The sequence below is a fragment of the Trichoderma harzianum genome (assembly GCF_003025095.1).
Source record: "Trichoderma harzianum CBS 226.95 unplaced genomic scaffold M431scaffold_2, whole genome shotgun sequence".
NCBI classification, from domain to species: domain Eukaryota; kingdom Fungi; phylum Ascomycota; class Sordariomycetes; order Hypocreales; family Hypocreaceae; genus Trichoderma; species Trichoderma harzianum.
The window spans coordinates 690,236-710,987 of record NW_020209250.1 but is presented as its reverse complement, the minus strand read 5'-3'; the positions used below and the strand labels follow the sequence as shown (position 1 = coordinate 710,987).

At 51.5% G+C, this 20,752-nt stretch overlaps 7 protein-coding genes across 7 annotated transcripts; 2 read left to right on the top strand and 5 right to left on the bottom strand.

Moving 5' to 3' along the window:
* Positions 1-519: 519 nt before the first annotated feature.
* M431DRAFT_284448 (hypothetical protein) lies at positions 520-2,361 on the bottom strand. The gene is made up of 2 exons (XM_024914041.1): positions 1,951-2,361; positions 520-1,861 (listed from the first exon to the last, which is right to left on the bottom strand). Exons 1-2 carry the CDS (start codon positions 2,254-2,256, stop codon positions 656-658), a joined length of 1,512 nt encoding a protein of 503 aa, XP_024778393.1. The 5' UTR covers positions 2,257-2,361; the 3' UTR covers positions 520-655.
* A 488-nt stretch (positions 2,362-2,849) lies between these two features.
* Positions 2,850-3,664, bottom strand: M431DRAFT_284446 (hypothetical protein). Its single transcript, XM_024914040.1, has 2 exons — positions 3,603-3,664; positions 2,850-3,543 (listed from the first exon to the last, which is right to left on the bottom strand). The coding sequence occupies exon 2, from the start codon at positions 3,485-3,487 to the stop codon at positions 3,047-3,049; it is 441 nt and encodes a 146-aa protein (XP_024778392.1). The 5' UTR covers positions 3,488-3,543; positions 3,603-3,664; the 3' UTR covers positions 2,850-3,046.
* On the top strand, positions 3,586-7,004 carry M431DRAFT_527401 (hypothetical protein; the record flags this gene model as incomplete). Its single annotated transcript, XM_024920710.1, has 8 exons — positions 3,586-3,624; positions 3,715-3,817; positions 3,884-4,021; positions 4,228-4,375; positions 4,694-4,963; positions 5,077-5,540; positions 6,147-6,230; positions 6,302-7,004. The coding sequence occupies 8 exons, from the start codon at positions 3,586-3,588 to the stop codon at positions 6,835-6,837; spliced, it is 1,782 nt and encodes a 593-aa protein (XP_024778391.1). The 3' UTR covers positions 6,838-7,004.
* Positions 7,005-13,450: 6,446 nt separating this feature from the next.
* Positions 13,451-15,105, bottom strand: M431DRAFT_503673 (hypothetical protein). Its single transcript, XM_024918340.1, has 3 exons — positions 14,820-15,105; positions 14,634-14,743; positions 13,451-14,403 (listed from the first exon to the last, which is right to left on the bottom strand). Exons 1-3 carry the CDS (start codon positions 14,936-14,938, stop codon positions 13,916-13,918), a joined length of 717 nt encoding a protein of 238 aa, XP_024778390.1. The 5' UTR covers positions 14,939-15,105; the 3' UTR covers positions 13,451-13,915.
* Positions 15,106-15,382: 277 nt separating this feature from the next.
* M431DRAFT_490332 (hypothetical protein) lies at positions 15,383-16,927 on the bottom strand (the record flags this gene model as incomplete). The annotated part of the gene is made up of 3 exons (XM_024916788.1): positions 15,383-16,019; positions 16,082-16,400; positions 16,465-16,927. The coding sequence occupies 3 exons, from the start codon at positions 16,925-16,927 to the stop codon at positions 15,383-15,385; spliced, it is 1,419 nt and encodes a 472-aa protein (XP_024778389.1).
* Positions 16,928-18,395: 1,468 nt separating this feature from the next.
* On the top strand, positions 18,396-19,813 carry M431DRAFT_503668 (hypothetical protein). The gene is made up of 3 exons (XM_024918339.1): positions 18,396-18,570; positions 18,637-19,080; positions 19,146-19,813. The coding sequence occupies exons 1-3, from the start codon at positions 18,520-18,522 to the stop codon at positions 19,386-19,388; spliced, it is 738 nt and encodes a 245-aa protein (XP_024778388.1). The 5' UTR covers positions 18,396-18,519; the 3' UTR covers positions 19,389-19,813.
* A 305-nt stretch (positions 19,814-20,118) lies between these two features.
* M431DRAFT_284310 (hypothetical protein) lies at positions 20,119-20,614 on the bottom strand. The gene has a single exon (XM_024914039.1). The coding sequence runs from the start codon at positions 20,445-20,447 to the stop codon at positions 20,199-20,201; it is 249 nt and encodes an 82-aa protein (XP_024778387.1). The 5' UTR covers positions 20,448-20,614; the 3' UTR covers positions 20,119-20,198.
* Positions 20,615-20,752: the final 138 nt, after the last annotated feature.

Sequence of the window (20,752 nt, the reverse complement as noted above, 5' to 3'; positions counted from 1 at the left end):
CATCTTGAGCGTAACTGGCGAATACATCTACAAGTAGTAGGCCTTTTAGTACCTGCCTGTTCCATGTTATAACGCCGAGTTTACGCTGGTCAGTAAGCACCGAAGTCGGATATGATACCACATACGCACAGAAGAGGAAGCTTATACTGCACTTGGTATAGATATCATAGGTATTTTGCCATTATTCAACTGCAAAAAGGCCACGTAGTATGCGTAGTTATCTCGTCCTGCTCCTAATCACTTCTAACCCTGGGGTATTTCAGTCCCAATCCCACGCCAGAGCGCCAAAAACGGACAGCGATGTCCCCAATAGAGGCACCAATCATTCAGGATCCAGTAGTACCGGAGTCATAACAAAGGAAAATACAAGTCTCCCACCATAAAACTGCTTCCATAATTCAAATTTAGAATCCAAAATGCCGCTCCCCATACAGTACAGTCCAATGCTAATGTATATGCAAACCGCTAGACCAAGCTTTACAAAGGAAAGAGTAAACAAAGGAAAATAACAGCCACTGCTGTTTATAGTATACAGAATTGCAAGCACAATTTTCAAATGAGAGCATGCAATATGAGTGTGTAGCCAGATGTAGAAGAAACTGAGACGAACTTTGCGCATCCAGCTGTGTGTAACGTTTTGCTTGCTTATCCAAAATCAAAGCATGTTCATAGATGAGGTATAGGGAATGGCAAACTCTGGTGCCGACTCGCCACTGTGTGGTGAAAAGGACCAGTTATAGTCTGAGTTGTCTGCATAGCCGGAGAAGTAACCAGCACCCATTTGGTAAGGAAACATGGGGGTTGTGGGCTGGCTAGAGCAGGCCTTGATACTAGCATCGTAGTCCGCTGCCGTTCCGTGAATTGATCCATCAAGATCGTCGGAAAAGGATCTTGCGCCAAAGTTGCCCATGGCGTAGGAGGCACCATTGTTATTGAACACAAAGTTCTCCAAAAAGGCGGGTGTGGTCGGCGGCGTGCGCAATGTAGGATCTTGAATCAGAGCCGACGACGAGTATTTGGTAGTCAGGGGGAACAGGCCTCCGTTGGCGTTTTGTGCCTCTGTGACGACGGGGGTGTTTGGCGTGGGCGGCGCCGCTGAGCCAGGGGCCATTGGTGAGCGATTTCTCTGGAAAAAGGGGCTGCGTGGTGTGGCAGCAGAGGCAGACGACTTGCGAACTCGTCCTGCTCCTGTAGAAACAACTCGACGCATGGAAGCAACCTGCTCAGAGCGTCTGGTATCAATACCAGTTCTGGGGCCGCCCGAAAAGCTTCGAGGGCCGTTGAACAATAGCTGGGGAGTTTGACGGTTACGGCGAGAGGCAATGTCTGCAGGGCAAGGGGATTTGAGCTGCCGGCTGGGGCTGCTCGGGATGCCAGTCTGATCCAAGAAGGCTGTTATCCGCTCAAGATCCATCTCCTGGTATTCGTTGGCATACTCGTCGGAAGTGTTTTCGATAGAGAGCATCGTGTCCAAGGCGGACACATTGGCGAAAGACATGTCGGTTGCGGGAGAGGGAGGCTCTACCTTGACAGCATCATCTTCGGTGTCCGCACGGTGGAAGACGAGAGAAGACGCAGAGCCGAGGTGGGGGGTAACAGGAGGTGTTGTCCCATAAGCATCGGTGGAGCTCTCAGATGCTGTCGAGAGCTGAGAAGGGGCATCTGGGGACTGCTCCTTGGCTTGCGAGGCCTGTCGCGGCTCGGGGAAGGGGGCAGAAGAAGCAACTAGGTCACGCTTGCGATCAGAGCCCTGCAGGCCCATCTCTCCACCTGTCCTTTCTTTTTCGGCTCGTTGTCTAGCCTCGTACTCTCGAATGTTGTTCTCCTTCTTTTCTCGTGCCCTCCTGTTTTGAAACCAGTTCTAGCTAATCGTTAGCAAACTGCATTGTAGATATATATGTATACATATTCATGATCATATAATTGTCAATGGGGAGCGGGTTCAATTACATTGATTCGTGCATGGTCAACCCTCATACTCTCGGCCAAGGCCTTCTTTGTGCTGCTGTTGGGCTTGTGGTTTTTTTGGAACTCGGCCTCAAGAACTTCCACCTCTTCCTTTGAAAGTCGCGGCTTTGATTCCGTTGTTCGCGACATTTGCTGGTGGTGAACAAGATGGTTATGCTGTGCCTGGTAGGCTTTCATAGACTCCGCCAGAAATGGGTACTCTGGGATCTGAGCATATTGTGTATAGTCGTCAGCGGCAGCGACGGAATAGGTCCAAGCCGGCCACTCCGATTGAGAATGGTGAACCATGGTTTCTGTTGAGGGGCCACACGAGGCGTGGTAAGTTTGATGACGGTTATGCCCCAGCTTGAGACTTGCGTAATCTAGTAAACGCCGAAGTCGGTTATGCGCTGTAAATGTGGCAGGACGCCGAGGTGTAGACTCAGATTGGAATCGAGGAATGGCAAGCAATGGTCGTTTGGTTTATATAAATATGAATGCTGCCGGCGGCGAGGGGTAGATGAGGACGATCCTCGGGAGTGAAATGGTATCAATTGCGATGATGACGACGAAGAGAAAAATTAAGAGGAAGAAGGAGAAGGGGTTATTGAGACAAGGGCTTTTCCTGAACTTTGTTTCCAGGTTACTCTGTTCGGCCTTGTTAAGGGGATTTGTCGTCGTTGGAGCAAGCGGGCAGAAACATTGAGGGACAAGATCCGGGAACAGATTCGGAGGGGCGGAGGTAGATACAAGTACTCGCTAGAGGCAGAGGCCCTTGATACGCATCTCTAAACTCGGTAGTGGTGTTGTCGACCCGCCCGCGCATCTGTGGCGGATTTTGGTGTCTCCATGGGCTGCTCCGTACTCGGTACGGTACTGTACTGCGAGTGAGGGCATCACCCCGGTCAGAGACCAGGGGGCAAGGATCAGGGCACAGCACCGATACCCCTGGCACTGAGCCCTGCCACTCCAGGGCAGCAGCAAGCAGCGACGGGGGGTGCATCAGAGCATCAGCTGCGCGTTGGGTGGGCCGGGACTCGCGCTGTGCAGACTTTGGCGCCCAGAGCGCTCGCAGCCTCCAAGGCTAGAGGCTTCGAGGCTAGAGCCACAGCCCAGAGCCATCCAGAGGTCCGGGTCCAGAACCCAGGACAGAGCCCAGCTGGGCATGGCTAGCGTAGGGTGTCGCTGTACGTTCCGACGACCGCCAAAATGGCTGCACAAGTTGCCCGTGGATGCAAAGGCTCGCAGCCGCCACCACGCCAACGTGTGTCGTCGTGTCCGATGCAAGTCTGCGAGTCGCTCTCGGTCTGTGCGGTGGGACTGGGGAAGAAACCGACGGAGGTACAGTACTGGCAGGGCTCCGAGGGGCGTGCGCGAGCATCTGGCCATGAGATTTGATGAACTTGAGCTCGAGTTCAAGCAAAGCGGACGTGCGCTTGCATAACGAGTTCTGGTCTGGTGGGATCGCGGCGGGATGCCGCGTGCCTTTCGCGGTAGCCAAGGAAGACGACGAGGGTGCGAACGCGGTCCGTGATGACATGATAATCTCACCGGTGCAAAACCCTTCGAGGCTAGGGAGGACGACAAAACGGGCCTCTAATTACCTAGTTAGTTAGCACTCGTACTTGGAGATAGGAGATGCCACAGGGAATCACCTTAATGCTGTCGCTGGAATGTGTAAGCAATTACTGGTACTCATACAGGGACGGAAATACGTCTTTGAGCCGCGTGTGCAAACAGTACTTGGCCTGTGTCTGTTCTTTGCAGGTCCGTTCAGGTACCAAATATCCAACGCATGTACAACATGCCGCCATCATGAAAGCTCCAGCGGAAACTTCCCCATCAAGCATCTCACAGCGGACGGGCGGAGGTGCGTAGGTTTTGCCAATTGGAACATGCGACGGTGTGCCCACACTGAGATTCTGGGCCTTTCAAGTCCAAACTCTGGTGCCAAACTGGTGTCAGATCCACCCAGCACAGCCAGTTTCCCACCACATCCCCTTAAAGGCTCCCAAGCACAGCAGCTCGCGTGCTGTGGTGCAGCATGCCATGTCCTTGTCCATCCTGGCTGTCGGTAGGTTCCAGGGCATCGCTCGCTGTAATTGGACACCGCAGGCGGCTGGCTGCCCAGCGTCTGCCCCTAAGACGTAAAGAGACAGGACGGATGGGATGAACCATCCATCAGGTCGGCCAACTAGGCTGGAGATGGCGTTGCAACTGGTACGAATCCTGTGCTGCTGGTGCTGTTGCGAGAATTTGATTTGTGTTTCTGGTGCAAAGATGAAGATGAAGTCTTGTCACAGCAGCCGGTATACAGGCTCGGTACTCTGCTCCTTCCTGGTGCAGCTCCTGCCTACCCTGGTTCTTTCCAACATAACTTGATCTGCCATGAGGGCAACTACCTTACCCAGTCCCTAAGATACGGAAGGTACTATGAACGAAGAATAAATCTCTCTTCGGTATATCATTATCCGGCCATCAGTCGCTTGCAGTATCTGCGTTTTGATCCTAACATCATCTTCCATGTTCATCCTCGTGTTGATCCCGTTCACCTCACACAACAGCTCGCCGTGAATTTGCGTTGATCATTTCAAGCTAATTTTGCCCACCAAGAGACCGGCTGGTTTTGGCCCGTGGCACCCGGATGCACCCGGTTGGCCCATCCGGACTACCTCTATGTCCTTATCCTCATCTTCCCTTTTTGCCCGCTATTTTGCCCACGATTTTTGGCCACTCCCCTCCCTAGGTTGTGTGTTCTTTCGAAGCTCGGCAAAACGAGACAGTACTGTCAAGTGTCCTGGACATACCTCTCCCGAGCCAAGCTTGCCACGCGCCAGAGAAGCGCCGGTGACTGGACTTTGCTACTACGACAGCGCTACACCCCCTGCCACTTTGACTTTAGCCACCAAGATGCAGAGCCTAAAGGAGCTGGGATGGCGGCTGCAAACACAGCCAGTGCTCTGATGCTTCGGGATACAGAAGAGAAGAGGCCAAGGAGCGGCTGGAGTACTCGTAGGTATCAAATCGCCCCAACCATCCCGAGCTGAACTATCGTGTTCAACCATCGAGCCGCCTTTCCCCTGCTAATGAGATTTTCAGGCTAGGTGACGACATTTGATGTTCCTACAGTTGCACAAAAATCAGCCTCGCCTCCCATGTCCGAGTACATTCATGGCTAGGAGCTCTCGCGATTAGAGTGGACACACACCATGATGCGGAATTTTCACCTCGTGGCACATCCACGCTCCCTATCTCGGCCACCCACCACTCCTCTCTGGCAGCCATTACCCTTCCCCAAAGAGGTTGGATCGGGCTCTCGGAGCCACCAACCCCACCGTTCCGAGCCTCCGTCCGTCGCGGAGCTTTGCCTGTTTCAGGACCATCACACACCTCAGCAGCAGCCTGTCAGTCCTCCATCCTTGCAGGTCTACCCCAGTCGCAGACTCAGGCGAGCCAGCCTAAACCCAGGCTGGGCGCTGTGGCTTTCATCAACCCATTTCGCTTATTTCGGCGCGTTGATTTGCCATGTTGCTTCGTTGTCTGGTCCAGCTTCACAACCACATTTGTCTCAGAACAGCGAAGTACGAGTACAGGTAAGCAGCATCTTTGGCAAAGCGCTTAGCTCCATCATTTTTTTTTTTTTCATCTCACCAGAGATGAGATGGTTCCCTTTTAGCTGTCAACTTGGCCTCAACTACCCATCATATATACAAGCACGGGAAACCGCCAGAAGATGGAAGACGCCACCAAGCCTAGCGCCGCGGCATTCCAAATTTCCATTTCGGTCCCGTCGGTGTCAAATCTCACCAGAGAACCAGTCACGGATAGTTGAAAGCTCTGGTACCTAATTCAATTAATGTCTCGGCTGGCGAATTCGGCTCATTGCTGTGGCATTGTCTCCCTTATGGGACATCTTCAAGTCTAGGTATCTCTTTGGCAAACATCGCTTCGCTCAATTGTCCATGCAGACATTGGCAAGGATTGTGACAAAGCAGAACGATCTCACGGGATATGGTTAAGCGATAACTTCACCGTCATCTACCATTGACAAATTGCTGGACGAGTAACAGGCGGCTTGTACCACACTAATTCTCCGCATTGTCCTACGGCATCCTCATTGGCGGTGTGTCCAACACCAAAATCAGCTAACTCAGAATAGTAAGCTCCTTTTTCGTTTCTCTCAACTTTGGCGTTTTCAGCTGAGGAAAAACAGCCCGTCACCTACGATGAAGCGCCACCTCTAACTATATCCAATCTAGTGGCCGACTGTGGTTTTACTCTCGGTACGCCCAGGCTCCATTAGAGCTTAGATGATGCGCATCAAATCGCTTGCACAACGTGACGCGGCGCTCAGACCAGGTGCAAGAAGAGTCTGGTCCTGCAACCCCTACCACCCCAATTCAGCTCTGGATCTCTAGCATCCGTGTCCCGGTACGAAAGAGTTCCACGGAGCAGAGCTCCGGACGACGTGTCTCACTCACGTGTAATCCTTTCCGGGTTTTGTTTCGGCGCTGGCTTACATCCGGGTCCACCTCCAAATCTTTTGGACGAAGTGCATCCCGACATCATATGCATGTCTCTGTTTTCTGTTCAGTAGACGGCAGGGCCATGCACGATCTCACAAATGTGGACCCGCTGAATGAACGTGCAGCACGCGGTTGCTCTATTTCCTGCTCCTTATCTTACAAGCTCTCCAACACTGCCAAGTTCGCAGGTTACTCTGGATCGGCAGAGCAGACTAATTTGGTCGGGGGTGCTCCCTCCAAGCGGCCTCCAAACGACTTCCTTTTAGACAAAGTGTTATTACTATACGAGTACTTGTCTGGTCAAAAATGGAAGAAAATATTCTTGGTCCCAAGTGTGGTCCATCATCAGAGTGAGACAGAATGAGAGCCATCAGCCTTACAAGCTCACTGGTCCCGAGTGCTTGGAAGTGATGGGGCGCTAATCGCTGCGTCTCCCCAGCCGCTGTTACACTGAGAGCCGAACATAGGCAGGGAGAAAGGGCTTAAAAAAGAAAATATGGCGCGGCAGCGGCGGCGGTGCCGAACAGAGCGGTCTCGACCCAGAGATCTGGATGTGTTCTTTGCTCTGGTCAAGAAGGGTAACTGGAGTGCCGATCAGCCAAGGCTGGACGATGCAGTTGGCAGCCGAACATCTCTATCTACACTCCCCTAGGTTGCGGCAACAGTCAGTGTGTTGAATGAGACATCCTGCCAGAAGACTGTCCCTTTTTTTTCAGGTCGCCTCGTTCGTCTTTTTTCGTACGGCTAATTTGCTGCAGCGGCTGCAGTCTGCGCAAAGGATGCCGAAGCAGCACAGCACTGCGTGTGCTATTAGTGTCTACCGCAAAAGATCAGGCCACCAATTTCAGCCGCCGCCTTAGACAGCAGCCCGAGTTCATAGTGGCGGGCCTCCGGTGAGGGTTGGCGTCTAATGGCACCCCAGGAGAAAGACAGACGAGATATCTACTCGTACAATTATCGACATTATGGGCACCAAAGGAAATGCGAACGGGGAGCTAGCTGGTATTAGATGACCGTCGAGTACGAGTTTCATTCATCTCATTGACAAAACGCTACGGTCACAAAATAATTGTGTTGAGGAAGAACTAAGCTGTCGACTCTTAGTCGGAATGTGGGGGAGTCGTTCTGAGGAGCTCGGGTTGTCGGGGCGCCTCGTCCCATCAGAAAAAAACTCACAACTGACAGCAACTGAGGCAGGGCATGTTCCTGTGTCGCAGCCTAACTCTTAGCTACAATTGTGCCCCATTTCGCCTTCCAACTCGTTGCTTTTGGTGAGGCCAGGCCCAGCGCTCTGGAACGCTGGCCTATCTCAGAAGCTAGCTGCATTTTCAATATGTCTATGTACAAGCATGGAGTGGTACAAGCTAAGTGCTTGGTACCTGGCATGCTAAGTTCGGAGACAGGCCTCGACCGTGGTTGTTTGTACGCCCGCGCGGCTACAGAGCACCGGAGATCTCCGTGCTAAGGGCTTTTTTTTTTTAACACCCCCTTGCAGAGTACTTGTGTTCATTGAAAAAAAAAAAAGAAGAAGAAAAAGAGAAGAAAAAAGAAAAAAAGAAAGGAGAGGAAAGAAGAGAGAGGAAAGAAGGAGAGAGGAAAATACAGGTGAGATGAGAACGATGTGAAAACTCCATGGTCAACATGTTCTAGCGAAGCACACGTTTACTTTATTTGTCCTGGCACAAAACTTAGCCAACGTCCAATTGGATGTAGATCACAGTCACTTCCCGTCTTGCTATCAGATCGAGCATGCCAAGATTGATTTGAAAGAAGGCCCGCTGATGGGTTGTTCCTTTTCTGCTTTGCCCAGATGGTGTGCATCCATCCCACTGGCGGCGCCTGAGGTCTTGGATGTGGGAGGGAAGAAAAGCTCGCCAAGCCTGAAATGGTGTCTTTTTGCGTTGCTGTGTGTGACGCGGCACACACCCCGAAGCCCCTCTAGTGCCTAAAATGCTGTCGAATTTCCCAGAGCAAAAGCCACATGCACGCTCAGCCAATCCGACTACCGGGCGTCGATCCATTGGACAGCTGTACGGGGAAGAGATTCATTGCAAGGAAGAGCGAAGCCAAAATCCGCGGGGCCTGGCCGGCGCATGATGCTACTGTAGGCCGCTCGGGTCTTATCCAAGGGTTCGGAAGCTCAGCCCCGCAGACATTTATCGGTCTCGATCACTGGCCTTCGGTAGGAATAACAGGACTGACAGAATATTGGAGAGGGGGGAAACAAGCTTCACAGATCTGCTCGCTAGGCTTAAAAACTAGCACTTCTCGAGCTGAACATCCTAGTCTCTACGGCCTGGTCCATCCCCTGCCGCAAAGATCTGGATTGCTGGTAGTACAAATGAGGGAGACCCTTTTTTTTCTCTCTCTCTCTCTTCGGATTTATGGTGACAGATTGATGCTGGCCTGATATCTAGCCATGGCCGTCTTACACGGCCACCTCCTTTTACAGAGGATAGTATTTTTGCTAAATTTCTTTTCTCAGGTTATCAATGACTCGACCGATTGGGTATACCAATAGAGAAAACAAAATTTTAGTCACAAGAAAGCAAGGAGAGGAGAAAAGCGAACAAGAATTGTCCCCAACGCGAGACAACGGCGTGTTTGAGAGGATGTAGCTAAAGCTTTCGAGAAGAGCTCTCCTACCAGCAATGTGGATCTGACGTGGTCGCTGCTCACGGGAGGCTTGCCTAGCTATCTAGATTTCCGCTGGGTGGCGAGATGGCTTGAAATAGAAGCCGAAAAGCGGCTGAGCTTCTCATCGCACGGATCTGTTGACTCACAGCAAAAAAAGGAAGCAAGCCGGAGAGAGGCGACGTCTACCCCTCGCAGCAAGATCAAAGCAAGCAGGGGTATTGAGACGCCATTCGATTTGGTGAGTCGATGTTGTCATGTGAGCAGGTGTAGAGCTGCGAGTTGATCACGGTGCTCACATGTGCTCGTCTCCGTTCCACCATCTGCATGATGCTCTCGGAGGAACTAGACACATCTAGATGGAATGGGGCAGCGTACGAGTAAGTGCAACCGCAGAAAGGGCTGGGCTCTTATGGTGAAGATGGGCGGGGAGGGTGATGAACAGCCGTGCAAGTAGCATCCCCGCCGCCAGCCTAAGTGGCGTGAGGACGCAGATGGCCCGAAAGGGACGACGCAATCCAACCTCGCGCAAATACCACGGCGCTCTTTTGCAGTTCACATCACATAGCACGAAGCGCTGCCAAGTAATTGCACATCATATCACCAAGATACCGCAAACGAAGCATCTCGGCACGCACTCGCCCACTCTCACGGCGCGTAAGTGGGAGGGCGATGCGGGGCATCAAAGCGGCAGGGCCATAAGGAGAAGTTGCACAGGTACTCGTACTTTGCGCATTGCGTCCTTGCTTTGGCCAAATCTGACACGAATGCCATGCAGGTTACTTGGGTTTTCTCCCCGCTGCCAACTCAGCAAAATGCAAAATGCAGGTTCTAGCCTTTGCTAAAGGGTAGCAAAGGCTACGCTTGTCGCTAGGTTATCGTATCTGATTTTTTTCACATCTACGACTACGAGGATGGAGCCGTGCGGAGGCAGCTCAGGCAGGTTCTAGAGCACAGCAAACGGGCGGGGAGCCAAAGGCAAGGGGGCGTGTCGTTTGGATTCTCCAAAGGGCGTGAACAGACAAAAGCCAACTCAAGTCCCCGCGGCCAGGGACGGGGAGATTAGTGTAGCCTTGGTGGTCCGGGCGGCCACGTGCGATGGAACCGCGATCCCTGTCTGCTGAGGACTCGATCGAGACTTGCGAGCGTCGCTCATTGCCCTGTTGAGCGACCACAGTGTAGCAGACGCTGCCACTTTCAACCACATAGCTGGAGCTGGAGCACTAGGAGCCAGCGTCGTCCGGATTGACAAGCCTCGCGGCGGCATGACCCTCGTGCTTATTCGTTTTTGTCTTTCTCTCTCTAGCCTTGGAGGCCAAGCAAAGCAACAAATCCCGTGCTTGCTCACCTACAGTATGCGCGGTGTTCCGACGAATGCCGCTCGGAGATGACAAGCGTTCATGGGTAGCGGATAACGCATTAGCACTGCACATTGCGTGAGTCTTACGGAGTACGCCGCACAGCTATTCTCCCTAGTACAGACTACCGTCTCAAAAGAAAATTTTACTATCAGAATCAAAAGCGAAATCATCACCATCACCATGACCGCAACAGGAATGCATGCCGTACAGCGTATCTGCATCTTGGTTCTCGAATCTGCCCTCAGCTGCGACTTTGCAAGCCTCCCGGAGATTTACGCCTGCGCAGACACCAATAATATGCTGCAATTGCTTAGCTCCTCCCAGGCCGCTCAGGGGTTCAACTCTCAAGTGGGCGGTGGCGCAAACATTTCGGTCGCTTTACTTCAAGCCTCTTACTCGAAAACTTTCAAAATATGTATGTTTCTGGACAACGATACATCTCTCCAAGCAAGGAGCATGGGGGACGCCCTCAGAATCGGCTAGCCGAGGAGCTACAGTCTCGCATCTTGGCCAGTCAGATCGCTTCCCGAGAATTTTTTTAGGCTCCCACATGGCAAGAGACCATAGCGCGATTGATGGCGCAAGGAGACGAGAAATGCTCTGCATACTGTCGTTCTAGCCCACGCCGAATCTCGGAGCCATGTCTTGTTTCGATCTCAGCTGCGTCTCTTTTAGGGAGCTCGAAATTGCACCCGCCGCTGCAGCGGGCATGGACGCGCTCTATTTGGGCATTTGGCTGGGTTCTTACATGCTCCCCGCTGGCGGCAATGGCATTGGGTTGCGCATAATGGCAATCAAACGGCACTTATTTCGTATAGGGGGGAGCAAAAGTCTGCGAGTTTGGCGAAATACGCTGAAGCGGCTGTGCCCGCCCAACCGCTTTAGCTTGGGGTCGACGCACGGTTCCATTGGTTCACGCCTAAGAGCGCACATCCCACGTGTACTTTATATTGCCCTGAGCCTCTTCTGGCTTGGTTGGTTCCCCGATACTACAGCACTGGACAAGCACCAGCAAGCCCCCTTGCCCGCCAAAGTAGGCCCGGGATCTCCTGAGTGTGGGGATATAACCACGTACGAGTACAGTGGCACCAGAGCCAGTTTGACTCGGCGACTCTAGTTGGACGCCGGGTACACACGAATTGACCGATTGATCGTCCTACCGGAGCAGTCTTCTCCTCAACAAGCAAGGGCGTGCATTTATACGATAGGATAGATATCCAGCCTCACGACAAGACCCCCTTCCCCCCCTTTTCGCGCCTTCTCTTGCTTTTGGCACTCCAAGGCGAAGCTCTCTGAAGAAGTCAGGATACCCTTCTATACCCGGGAGGGGCGGGGGAAAGCCTCCGAGGCCTGTTGGACGGCCACCTGCGGCCAGGACAAACCGTGTCACGCTTTCGGAATCCCACTTCAGCTACGAGAAGTACTTCGTCTCGGCCTCGAGGTCTTCGTGCAGATGCGTAGCGGTGCTGGAGGGGAGGGCGTCAAAAAGCATATCACAGTGGCCCTTCGCCGTCTACAAGTGGGCTCCGGCAAAAGTGTTGCGATGCAAGCGCGGGCTACGAGAGCCAACCACCGCACTGGCGGCAACTGCATGAACCTTGAGCGTAAGCCTGTGAATGAGACGTGACCCAGAAGCGAGGGTGAGTTGCCGCAACCTACTGCGCCCATGTGGGATATCAAGTGAAGTGCGTCAAGCACGGCATTTTCGGCACAACTTGTTTTTCAGAATATCCGAGGACTAAGTTCTCTTCCGAAAGTGCAGGGTAGGTGATGGCATGATACGAGAACCTGCGTTCGTCTCGCCTCGCACGGGACCTTGCATGGAATATCAAGACATTCCCAGATGCTCCGTACGAGTACGTCACACAGAGCAGAAATCAAGATCTGCATACGTATCACTGTAGATCGGCGAGTCTTACGGGATCAGTGGTTGCACTTGTTTGGCTGTCCTCCCCTCCCGAACAATGGGGGCTTTTGCTCGCAACAACATGGTGAATATACTAACCCGTCCAATCGCCAATTATCGAAAACCCGCACCCTCACAATCACTTGTACAGCAGTGCTGTAATACGAGTGGTAGCACAAACCAGCCTCGCCTTACATTCGAGCCTTGAGCCTGGTATGCCCCGTCACACTTGTGCAGTCAGCTTTGCATCCAAAAGTCGTGCTGTGTGGTAGTTCCCCCTTTCTCACGCCATCGTGGCTACTCGTGGTCCACAGAATGATCGGTCCGCAAGAAAAAGAGCATACAAGGGGGTTGGTGGGGGAGGGCTCCTCCAATATTGCCACGATTTCTGCATTTATCCCAGGACTGCCAATTGTATTACCCTGTATCTTCTGTCGAAAGAAAAAAGCATGCGAGATCATGCCGAGCCGGGGGGATCTTCAGCAGAGGATTCCCATACCCGAAAAGACGCAAGAGAAAGGTGACTCCTGAGATATACCTACGTGAAAAGAGGGGCACGCATGACATGACATGCATGACAAACCGGGCGCCCGAGACCCGTCTGAAGAGTTCCCCGGGGTACTACTCGTATGTACGAACACATGCTGCGGGCGTCTAACTCTATCGCCTCGAGTTGCGCAGACTCTTTCCTATCCTATGGATGGAGACTTGTGAATTTGCCGGCTTATCCTGCTTGTCCCTCAACTCGCAATCTCCCGCTTCGATTGGCCAAGTGTATACACCCTCTCTCTCTTTCTGCCTGGACTTTTATCATACCCCAAGCGCGTACACCAAAAGGTAAATCACTTCCACTCTGTTTCACTGAATCGCGGGGAGGCGAACACGGGCGCGGTCGTACTGTACGAGCTCATCGTGTCCGTTACGCAGCGTGTTGAGAAGGATCACAAGTTAGAGTACAGTAGTAGCACCGCGTGCGCCTTATACAGGCACCAGGCTCCTTGGTTAAAAGGAGAAATAAGGGCTCATGTTTAAAAGGAATCCTGTGAGAGACAAAACCCCCCCCCTTCTTCCTCCTAACTCCATGGGTTGTCTCACGTTACGGGAGCACTTGCGCTACTTGACAACCCGCTGAGGGTTTTCGACAATGTAGAAAGCAGTGAACCCGAGAAGGAGGGAAACTGAAAAAGAAGAGGGATGCAAAGGTAAGACATTGCCGATCGAATTGTGGAACCTGGAGGGTTAGGGAGAAGCAAAGCCTGGCCAGGCACAGGATGTGAGACCTGTTCATCTCCACGCCCGTGGGATCGACTTCGTTCAATTCTTCAGCTGCCAAAAGGGCTGATCTGAACACGCGCAACGTGTTCCCCCGAGATCCATTCCTTTTTTCTTTTTCCCTCACAAAGGGCTTTTGTTTCCCCGGAATGCTAGAGTGTCTATAATATTAATTAAAATCTATGGAATATCTGACTTGAAGTTGCCCTCTAGAATATCTTCCTTTTTTCAAGCCCCAAAGTATGTGATTCTATTGCCCCAAGTTCTAATCAAAAGCGCAGCGCGTTGGAGAACTCAAGCGTCATCTTGCCGTCCTCCTGTCTCACCACCCTCACGCTGTCGAGATCCTTCACCACCCAGTCGGGCTCGGCCGCCACAACCTGTTCCACAGTGTGGCTCGTCACCAGCCCAAGGACTTTGCACCCCGCCGCCTTGCCGGCCTTGATGCCTGCCGGGCTGTCTTCGAGGACAAGGACTTCCCCGGCCTTATCTTGCAGCCCGAGCTTCTCGAGGCCGATGAGATAGCATGTCGGGTCGGGTTTGCCGTTCTCGACGGACTCGGCGGAGACGAGATGCTCAGGTGTGCCGAGGGACAGTCGCTTGAGCCAGCCTCTGACTAGGGGCTGGGTACCGGACGTCACGATGGCCCAGGGGAAGGAATAAGAAATGATGGAATCGAGCAGAGGGCGGGCGCCGGGGATCTCCACGACGTCATCGGCGTACAGCTTGGGCAGCTCGCCTTCCATCTTTGTCACATCTATAAGCACACACATTAGTTCTGTGCTACTTGATTGTGACACCCATTCAAGTGAATACAAAAAAACTCTTTGTGAGCCAAGTCTCAGCCTCAGGACGAGTCCTGTTCGCAGGGATTGGAGACGTCGACACAGAACGGGGAAACTACGCCACGTTGCGCCATCTGCGGTAATATCGAGGGGGGAGAAGATGCAACCAGATAACCGGACAAGCCAAACAAATGCAACTTACATTCCCAGTTGGCCTTCTCAGGGGCAAGGATCTTTAGGATATCTATACTGCGGCGGCCATGGGACGTCTCCAAGATGACCTCAGGAGCAACGCCGATTTCTTCACCGACACTTTTCCCCCTTTGTTAGCAAAAGTCTATCTTCTGCGCAGGATGGCTTGCTAGAGAACATGGAAGGGGATCGTTACTTATGCCAGTGCTTGACAACAGCCGGGGTAGAGTCGATAATGGTTCCATCCATGTCAAACAGGAATCCGGAAAATGAGATCTCCTGCGTGGGGAGGCTGTAATCTGGCTGAGAACCCATCCTGCCGCTATTCTCGGAGATACTAGTATCGAGTGATTGAAGAAGAGAATGACCTTGCACAGGAGACTCGTAAGTCGAAATGATGAAGCGTCGATAGGCGATGCGGTTTTGATCAACTCTGAACGCTGATGATGAGTTCTTATATATATATCGTTTGCAAAAGCGGGATCTTCCAAGGTTGAAGTTAGATCCAAGATTAAAACCCCCACGTGGCAATTCCGCACTTGCGGGGCTTCCTCAGCCGGTTAGATCCATCGCCAAATAATGTCCGCAGCGAGTTTATTTCATGAGGCTGTGGCGGACGGTTTCTTCTGATAGTTTCAAAAGACTCGATCGTAATCGTGAGCTCGTCGGAGTTGCCTTCTGCGGCTTGAAGTATCGGGCGCAGTGAAATTATAATATATCAGGGAGAGTTTCAACTCCATCTCCAGACACGCAGCCGACTCACTCGCGAATGGCGTCAATATGGTTTGTTGCCTCGAACATGTGCTCTGCGATTGAGGACTTGTAATACTCCTCGATAGCCCCGATGGCATCATAGTCATAGCACCAATCTCTTGTTCCCTTATCAGTGATGCCACCCGGTCCAAGCCTTTGGCCCGTTCGTCTACATTTCCGAACATATTCGCCTCTAACGGCATCGCTTTCCAACGGCCAGATTATCTCCTCATGAGAATGAGCAAGGGCTTCGTAGAGAACACTGCGCTCTGCTTCATGCGAGGTATGTGACGAATCACCCCCTTGTAGGCTGGCTTCTTGCACAGCTTCAGCTCTTGGCTTGCGCACGATTTCATATACATCCAGTGCATGCTTTAATTTTGAGTCAACCACCATGCTTGGTTTGTCGGAGATATTTGAGCTAGTATCAGAAGGACAAGCTAAATCTAGCACCGTTGCAAGTGCAGCAGCGTCTTCGACAGCTATACTCACGCCCATGGACATGTAAAAGGCCATTGCATGGGCAGCGTCGCCTATGAGAATGAAGCGACCAGATTCGTGACTCCAGGAGGGCAGTGGCGGCACCGCATACACGGGATAGTTGACAATTTTCGACGTAGAAAGGTCGAATATGCGCTGAACACTATAGATTGCATTAGAAATAATTTGGATTATATTAGGTTAAAGCTGAGCATATGTACTCACCGAGGCTCAAAGTCCTTGAATATACTCCGAACTGTCTTGTTGTATTCCTCCGTGGTGAATTCTTTGGTGTTGATGTTGTCTCTGTGTGCTAATACTATATTGAGCATTGTGGCATCTTTTATCAAGTATGTCATACACGATATGTGTGGAGCAATCCACCAATTGGAGCTGCGAGATTGAAGATCTATTAGATTCGAAGTCACAGGATCTGCCTTGAGCTTAGAGACTTCCGCCGTCATGCGAAAAGCGGCCCATCCAGTCGGCTGGCTTCCAGGATCTCGGGAGCCCAGCAGCTGGGATCGAGCAAGAGAATTGATCCCTGGAACGATGGAGTCGTTAATAGCAGCGCAAAGTATTTCGAAGTAGATTCTGTGTATACGCACCATCAGCAGCGACAACCAGATCGGCGGTTAGTCTTTTGCCATTTCGCAGCTGTACAGCACCGTTGGCAAAATCGTACTCAATAACATCGCTGCTGAGCAGCAATCGTGCCCCAGCTTGGACAGCGTGACGATGTAATATTGCATGCAAAACGGCCCGATGAACGACAATGTATGGGGCGCCATATTGAGCCTCCATTTCCTTGATTCGGACACTCCCCAGCAGATTGCCGGCTTGTCCATCCCACACATGCAAGTTTTCGGGGATAATCGACTGGGCGAGTAGGTCATCTTTGAGACCCCACTTGAAAAGATATCTGATTGCTTGCGGTGTCATCTGAACGCCCGCACCCAGCTCGGTAAGCTCATGAGCAGCATCGAGAATTGTGATTTGGTGACGAGACTGGCCAAGGGCAATGGCAAGCGAGAGACCCGCAATGCCAGCTCCCACAATGATAACATGCATGTTCAACGGTCTGTTTATCCAAAGACGGCAGCTTTGTAAGTCAGATTACTGAAGCGGATGGGTATATCAACGTTCCCTTACACGCCTCTGCATTAGGAGATGTGATGTGCCTCTTTTCGTCACCACATGCAGGACGCCCTGCCAGCTTGGTAGAGCAGAGCGGTAGCCAACAAACAAACACAGCTAATCACACACACTAATGCGAGAATGATGATTGTGGAGGGTCGCTTGAGTTCGAAATAGATGCTATGCGAGAAGCATTCATTGAGCTGCAAGGCATCGCATCCCGAGATTCGGCGTGCTTTGCCCTTTCGGCTCTCTCTCTCTCTTTTTCAGAAGACAGACGAGGTAAAATATGAATGCCCGAGGGAACGAATGCACAATCCTTTTGATCAGCCCATTATCGGGTTAGTTTGTTGGTTGGCGATGTAGCTGGTAGTGTAAGCTCCGGGTTCTTTTGACGATTGGGCAGTGCGAATATACAGTACGGGAATAAGAAAAGAACATTAAATGATGCGAGTGAGAGGAACCGAGGCAGCATCAATTGGGCGTTGTCTCGCTCACGTGAGGCCAGGACATGCGCATCAATCCGGTTGGCAATCACCTTGCGAGAATGCACCTTCCGAGAGCTTACCGACCTCATGCTTATGGCAAGAATCACACGTCATCAACGTGACAAACACACGACTTGCGTGTTTTGCGAGTACTTGACATGTACATGGAGCCTCAGCCTGTCAACGTGGCAGAACAAGTACTGCGCATCCATTGCCAGAAGAGATTGATCTGAATGCGGATGTTACCCCGCGAACCCCGCTGCTGTCTATCAAAGTACATGGAAAATACCTACATGTACCAAATATTGAAGCTTGGGTACCTCCCTTGGTATTACTGGGCACCTGAGTAATATTCAACAGGTACTACTAATACACGGATCACAGCTCCTTGAGTGCACGGCCATTCCCAGGTGCCAATTGATCAAGAGAATTGAATTGCATTGGGCGTGCTAAAGAACCTACTAAAGAACCTTACAAACACAAATACAGTAAAATGTCAATGCACGAGACCCCATGGTTGCTCAATTGGTCCTGCTAGCTCCAACTGGGCTATAGCTCTGGTCCCATGGAGAAGCTGAATCCACGTCCCAAATTCCCCCGCACCACTGGAAGGATTTCGGCTTAACAAGGTATTACAACGGAAACGGCTACTTTTTGTTTGCTGCTGGCTATCCACCAATCGTCCCGCGTTAGCAGCGGCATGACAAGAAATGATGCGTGACATTGTCCGTTTGTTTGTCTTAAAGTGCCCGGATTGGTAGCCGCTGCTGGGCACGGAACATTTTGTGTACCTCGAGATCGGGTATAAAGTTACCTCGGGGCGCCTCTTAGTGCTGGCGTTCGTGGCTTGTCTGCTAACGATCAGGTTATATCCAGGTATGTGCAAGTACACCCTCCAGAGTGACATCTCTCACCTGCTTACCTCGACCATTGCCTGATCTACACAGAGCTTGGGCACCAGAGCTCTTCTTACACTGCCAATCTCTACATCATCTCGTAAACAGAGTATACAATTTTGGATACAATTTCTTTTTCTCCATGGGGTCTCAGGTCCAAGAAGAGCTGACAGTGCTCGTCACTGGATTTCAGGTATGTCTCGTGCCGCCGCATCTCTCTATCAACGCCCTGCGCAAGATATACTAATCATGTTTCCAGCCTTTCCGGTCAGAATATCCGATCAACCCGTCATGGGAAATCGCGAGAGCCCTCCCAGAATACCTCCCTCCACTAAGGGCCAAGGACCCAAACTCTCGAAATGCCGTCGACATTCCGCCTGTGCGCATTCTGGTGCACCCCGACCCCATCCGAGTCAACTACAAGGTGGTGAGGGAACTTGTGCCAACGCTGTGGGAGGAGACGTACGCGGGCCGCAAGATTGACGTTGTCATTCACATTGGCATGGCAGGGCCGCGGCTCATGTACCAGATCGAGAGTCGAGGACATCGTACGGGGTACAAGTCTCTCGACGTGGATGGGAAGCACCTTGACGAGCTTGATGGGAAACGGGACGAAGAGTGGATCTGGCATGAACTACCGGATGTGCTCAAGACGGACTTGAATATACAGGACATCTGGCAGAGATGGCAGCAGCACAGCTCGGTAAGGATATTGATATTGACGTCCTGGCCTTTGAACGTTGCCATTACTGACATGATGTTACGCAGAATGACATGGATCTTCGAATCTCTGACGATGCCGGCCGTTATCTCTGCGACTTCATCTATTATTCAAGCTTGGCAACCTGTTACAAGCAGGACAAGGAGAGGAAGGTCATCTTCTTCCACGTGCCGGCGGATAGCTCTGAAGCCGTGATCAAACAAGGCCAAGAACTAGCCGTCAATCTCATCCGGTCCATTGTGGAGAGCGAAGTTGCCAAGAAGCAAAAGGCGACGGAGGTGGAGTCCTAATCTTTTTTTCTTTTATGAGTAGCTATGCAAGCTTTGGATCAGCATTTAGTGGTGTTGGTATTGGTAATTGGTATTAATGCAATGGCGCCGAGGACTTGCTGGAACGGAGAAAAGAACGCTCTTAGGCAGGACTTTTTGGTGTTCTGGGAGAAATGAAGGAGAAGGAAGGGTAATGTTTATGATGGTAGTGATATGATATCAGAGAATAACTGAGTCGGAAGGGGGAATTTCGGGGAAGTTTGGCTGAAGCAACAAGGGGAGATTATGACTAACAATGGTAATTCGGAGGAAATTGAGTAATTGCTGTTAATCATGAATCAAATTGGCCACCTCACAAATCCTTCGAGAAGATTCATGCAGAATAATCAAGAAGCCGGACATGATGTAGAGTAATCAAGAAATCAGACATGAAGAGGAAGACGGCGATGTCTGCAGAAATGGTCGCCGTTCTGGCTTACCAAATCGTTTGTACCTTTGTATCTTGCCCGGGCGGGGCTCGCCGATTTGGTCAGCTTTCCGGCCGGCGATCCGCTCGGCCACCGCGGGCTTTTTTGCCGCCTCTATTCTTATCGTTCTGCTCTTTATTTAGGCCTCTCTCTTCCTTCTTTTCGGAACTGGACAAGTCATCAACTTGCATCTTGTTTAACTGATAAGTCTATAACATTTGTGAACTACATACGCAGCTTTCACTCCTCATTTTTCTACCTCACATCAAGATAAAAAAGGGCATCATGTGTCGAAGTGCTACTTGCAACAACTGCCGTAAGCACCACTCACTCACTACCCCCTCTCTTACACCTCTATAGACTCTCATAACTGAGATACTGCACTATGATTTGCATCTTTCTCAGAGAGGGACATTGACAGGGCTTTATGCTTACATACGGTCACTTTAGACAAGGCAACTTGGTGGGGCTGCGGAAACCACATCCCCGGTGTGCTGGACTCGGTCGATGAGAAGGAGTGGTGCACTTGTGAGCCCAAAGTCGAGAAGAATGGGAAGCAGTATCCTCCCATGGCCGCGTCGGCCAACTGACTAGTTGGGTGGATTGCGGGCATGGTGTTGTGGGTGAGGGGGAAGACGCCTGTGTGGTCTGCAGAGGGGGTTGTTGAGGCGGATTTACATGGGAAAGGAGAAGAAGGGAAAAGAGGAGGAAGAGAGTGAGGGCGTTGGTGAAGATGATGTTTAGTTCCTTCTTTTTTCTTTAGTGGATCGTTGTTGGTTGGCGTAAATATGGGATGACTTGGATCCTATAGGAGTTACTGAGATGAAGAGCGATAGATGATGAGAAAGGGGATATCCAAGCTGAAATAGCTCAACACGCTACATACACACACTAGCCTTGATCCAAACCAAACCAACT

What these genes read in the sequence shown, in the direction of transcription:
- M431DRAFT_284448 (XM_024914041.1), bottom strand. Translation starts at nt 2,256, where the DNA reads ATGGTTCACCATTCTCAATCGGAGTGGCCGGCTTGGACCTATTCCGTC. An exon ending in TTGACCATGCACGAATCAAT is followed by an intron (nt 1,862 to 1,950) that starts GTAATTGAACCC and finishes ACGATTAGCTAG; the next exon opens with AACTGGTTTCAAAACAGGAG.
- M431DRAFT_284446 (XM_024914040.1), bottom strand. Translation starts at nt 3,487, where the DNA reads ATGTCATCACGGACCGCGTTCGCACCCTCGTCGTCTTCCTTGGCTACC.
- M431DRAFT_503673 (XM_024918340.1), bottom strand. Translation starts at nt 14,938, where the DNA reads ATGGGTTCTCAGCCAGATTACAGCCTCCCCACGCAGGAGATCTCATTT. An exon ending in GTTGTCAAGCACTGGCATAA is followed by an intron (nt 14,744 to 14,819) that starts GTAACGATCCCC and finishes AAGGGGGAAAAG; the next exon opens with TGTCGGTGAAGAAATCGGCG. An exon ending in TGAGAAGGCCAACTGGGAAT is followed by an intron (nt 14,404 to 14,633) that starts GTAAGTTGCATT and finishes GTGTGCTTATAG; the next exon opens with ATGTGACAAAGATGGAAGGC.
- M431DRAFT_503668 (XM_024918339.1), top strand. Translation starts at nt 18,520, where the DNA reads ATGGGGTCTCAGGTCCAAGAAGAGCTGACAGTGCTCGTCACTGGATTT. An exon ending in TGCTCGTCACTGGATTTCAG is followed by an intron (nt 18,571 to 18,636) that starts GTATGTCTCGTG and finishes TCATGTTTCCAG; the next exon opens with CCTTTCCGGTCAGAATATCC. An exon ending in GATGGCAGCAGCACAGCTCG is followed by an intron (nt 19,081 to 19,145) that starts GTAAGGATATTG and finishes GATGTTACGCAG; the next exon opens with AATGACATGGATCTTCGAAT.
- M431DRAFT_284310 (XM_024914039.1), bottom strand. Translation starts at nt 20,447, where the DNA reads ATGCCCGCAATCCACCCAACTAGTCAGTTGGCCGACGCGGCCATGGGA.